Source organism: Dioscorea cayenensis, chromosome 21 (genome assembly GCF_009730915.1).
Source record: "Dioscorea cayenensis subsp. rotundata cultivar TDr96_F1 chromosome 21, TDr96_F1_v2_PseudoChromosome.rev07_lg8_w22 25.fasta, whole genome shotgun sequence".
NCBI classification, from domain to species: domain Eukaryota; kingdom Viridiplantae; phylum Streptophyta; class Magnoliopsida; order Dioscoreales; family Dioscoreaceae; genus Dioscorea; species Dioscorea cayenensis.
This window is the reverse complement of record NC_052491.1, coordinates 2,483,606-2,487,895: the sequence shown is the minus strand read 5'-3', so window position 1 is coordinate 2,487,895 and position 4,290 is coordinate 2,483,606. Positions and strand designations below refer to the sequence as shown.

The 4,290-nt window shown below is 27.7% G+C and overlaps 1 protein-coding gene across 1 annotated transcript in view; it reads left to right on the top strand.

Annotated features, from left to right (window-relative positions):
• Positions 1 to 1,383, top strand: part of LOC120252497 (disease resistance protein RFL1-like) — a 5,092-nt gene extending 3,709 nt beyond the window's left edge. Inside the window, 1 exon segment of the mRNA XM_039260668.1 lies at positions 1,256 to 1,383. Within this exon segment, the coding sequence (XP_039116602.1) occupies positions 1,256 to 1,383 (128 nt within the window).
• Positions 1,384 to 4,290: the final 2,907 nt, after the last annotated feature.

Genomic DNA, 4,290 nt, shown 5'->3' with positions numbered 1-4,290 from the left:
GGGTTTGTGTTTAATTTTTGTTTTGTTGCTCTAGTCACTAGTGGGATGGTGTCCTCTACGTGAAACCATTCTTGCTTTTAAAACGCAAATTGCCAAAAACTGTGAATTTAGTGGTTGATGTAATAAGAATTATGATGCGTCTATACTCTATAGCACACTTTGTAAGAAAAAGAAGGGCATATATATATATATATATTTTGAATAAGTTTAAAAAGTTTTTAACAAAAAAATAAAAACACAAATGAGTTTAAAAACTGTGAAAGAATAATTTGTATTTTAACAATATATATTTTTTTAAATAAATAAGTTCTTAAGAAATTAGTACTTTTTATTTGGCTTTGACTTCAAAGTTGAGGATGTCAACAGGGAGGGAATTCATCAGAGGATACATTTTCCGGCCCCGATCCCGAAATTATACTCCATCCCCGAACCGCCCGAAAACCTAAATACATGGATCGTTTCCGCCCTCCCCATCGGAATTTTTCAAGTTCAGAGATTCCCCGACCCTGATTAATAAATTAAAATATAATTATTATTTTAAATAAATTTATAAAATATTTGCTAAAAATACAATAAAAATTTTTAATAATTGAGCAACTCATTTACAAATACAACCTAACACAAAATATCAACATACACAATCACCAATAAATTATTTGTAAAATTTGAAAAAATTTAAAAAAATCAATATAATTAATATAAATTTAGGATTTAATTTAATTTTATACCAATGCCCATTAATTATTAATAGTTTTCTTATTAAATTGATAGATATATGGGTTTTTGTTCAATTTTTATTTAGATATTTATAACATAAAATATAATATATATATATATATATAATATTTAAATTAAATATTTAATATTTCGTGAGGTCGGGCCCGAGACAGGAGGATATTCCCTCGCACCCAACCCCGACACCAACAGAAAAATATTTTGACCCCGGCCCAACTCAAAAATTCCCTAGGGGAAATCGGATTCTCGTCGAGGCCGGGTCCATTATATCCCTACTTATCAGGCCAATAGAATGCTACTTTAATAATATTTAAAAAGAAAAGGTTGAATTAACCATCATTTTACAATGCAGCCATTTTTGCTAAAAATAAAAAATAAAAAAATAAATAAATAGAAAAGGGGGTCTACATTGAGAAAAAAGCACAAAAGTCTAGTTTGATCTTAAGTAGGAGAAAAAAATTAATCCTCTTTTGTTGTATTATTTTTGTTCTTTCCTTCGAATAGTGATATTGTTATGTAGGGGCAATCTGGATTGCGGCGTTGGAAATTGTTCACGCCAGCACCGAGGTGAGACTGCTGGAGCTGGTCGACGCCATGGACGCATCTCAAGGCCATGAGGGATACTATTCTCGAGAAAGATTGAATTAGAGTGCGTTTGTCTGAACGTAGTTGAAAACGCAATGATTCAGATTTACAAATCCTTATATTTGAAAAATCCGGAGAGTCAAATCCAGTGTTTGGTTAGATGTATTTCTGAATCGTTTGGATCAAAAGAATTTTTAGTGTCTATTTGGATGGATTTAGTAAATTTGTATTTGGAAAATATGTGTTTTGTAAATATGAATTCAAATAAGTAATATATATATTATAAAAATCTATATTTTTATTTTATGTAAATATGAATTCAAATTTCAAATATTATGAATAATTAATATAATTATTAATACTTAATTTATTATAATAAAATATAATATATTAATTATTTATTCAAATAATTAATTTAATACAATATATCTATTATATATTATACGGCTAATATTAATTACACTATAATATATTTTATTTAATATTTTATGTAAATATGAATTCAAATTTCAAATATTATGAATAATTAATATAATTATTAATACTTAATTTATTATAATAAAATATAATATATTAATTATTTATTCAAATAATTAATTTAATATAATATATCTATTATATATTATACTACTAATATTAATTACACTATAATATATTTTATTTAGTATTTTAGAAAATAATCACTAGTTTTATATATTATCAAATATTAATGAAAAATAGTAATTTATTGGAGTTCCAAATCATGGAGTTGGAACTACACCCAATTTGAGTGTAGTTCCAAACTCATCCAAAACCATTGATAAAGTATTTCCAACTACAATATCTTTTTCAAATCCCTCAAACCAAACACATGATTTGGAAAAATCTTGTAATTTCAACTCCTATGACTTTCAAATCCACCAAAACAAACACCCCATTAGAGGAAGGGAGAGGGAAAAAATGCACTCAGAAAGTGCAACCATGGCTTGTCATGGTACCATCATATACTTAATTCTATTTTCTTGATTTTTTATGACTTCAAATAAACATGCAAGTCAAATTTTTTGAGGGGCATAAATCATCTATACAATCCAATATAATTTCTTATCATATGGAAAGGCCACCTAAGCATCCTTGTATTAACTTGTAGCTTTTGTGCATGGACTACAAGTAATTAATTCCTTATTTACATCTCCTTCTTTTTACACTTTTAAGGTGTTATTTGGTTCACGGTAATATTTTCACATTACAATCTATTACATGATAATCTAAAAATATTACCGCACTTAGATTAGTAGTAGTGGTAATATTGATAGTAATATGTGATCATTAACTTTAGAATATTACCAAACAACTTGGTAATCACATTATCACTAAAATAGATGGCTATGTTGAATTACCAAGTGGTGTTGTAATCTGAAACTTTTTTTTAGACAAATATGTCCTTTGTTTAGAAAAAATAATTTTCAAAGACTACTGGATAAAAAAAATTAATTTTTGATAATATTATTTTGGAAATATCTTCATCTTCAAAAATTTAATTTTTTTTGCATATAGGAAGTTAGAGTGGAAGAGATTTCATCTTAAGTTCATAGTATTTCAGACCTTATTACTAAGAGATTTTTATATTCAGAAGTAATTATCTTGTCCATAAGAATTGATTTTTTATTATTGTATAAATGTGTGATACATTTATTGTAATATTTTGATTTAACAATAATAATTATTTATTATTTATTTATTTAATACACTATCAATTTATTTAAATAAAGGGCCGGAAGCTAGAAAGTCAAAACATTATTTATTTTTTTTACAGTATCTCAAAGAAAAATGGTAGGTGCAACAATTTTATTAGACATAGAGTGTAAAATAGAATGATGTTTGATTTAGGTGGATCTATGAGTAAAATAAAAATTTATAATAAATTATAGTTAAGTTTTTTTATATTTTCTTATATTTTAACTTATGTTGGAAAAAAGTAAAGGTAATCAATCAAATGAATAGGAAAAAATGAATCAATTGCGTAGTAACTGGATGATCCGAAATCAAACCCTGCTTCCCATCCGTCAGAAGTCGCTCGAATCACGATCCTTTGGACGTAAGAGCATGCCATTTTATTTTTATTTTTGGTAAAGTATGTCATATATTAATAATAATAATATATAATAATAATAATAATAATAAATGCATGCCATTTTTATTGTGGTAAATCATGTCATTTAATTAATAATAATAATTATTATTATTATTTTGAAATAAATAGATTTTTTTAAAAATCAACAATATTTAAATAATAGGTGAAAATAGTTCAAAAAGCTTGGAAAGAAACTTTGTTTTAGTTTAACTAGTCAACACTTTGTGCCGATCTAGCATTTAGCAAGGTGGTTCATGACAATTTTGTGGTAATAATAATAATTTGTGGGTTTTCAAAAAAATTATGAAGAACTAATAGTATTTAACCAGAAGAAAGGTTTTCATAAAAAGGTCCACATCCATGAAGCCCAATGGGAAGGCCCTATATATTCTGGTTTCTTTAGGATGTGCACCAAGTGTCTCCTGCGATTTATAGGGTTTTAAGAAAAATTTTTTAGGGTTTTATCAGAGCACTTTGGGAGGAAATACGATGGTTGGGATGGAAATTTCGCAGGAGCTTCAGCGATTTCTTGAGGTTTGATTCATCTTCCTCCTTCTCTCGTTGTCTGTCTCTCTGGGTTTCATTGTGGGTGTGGGTGAATAAGAGAATGGGCGATTTGCTTGCGGAGCTGGAGCATCTACTCCGATCGGTAAGAGAGATTTCTCTCAAAATATCATAATTTGATGTTTAGGGTTTCAATGTTTCACAATTGTTAGATGTGGATTTCGTTTTTTTTTATGAATTTTGATTTTGGTGGTTTGTTTTGATGGATGGATGGATGGATGTTGCAGGAAGGGATGACGAGGGAGGAGGCTGTGTTCTTCAAGGAATGCAAGGATGAGCAATCAAGGTTTCAC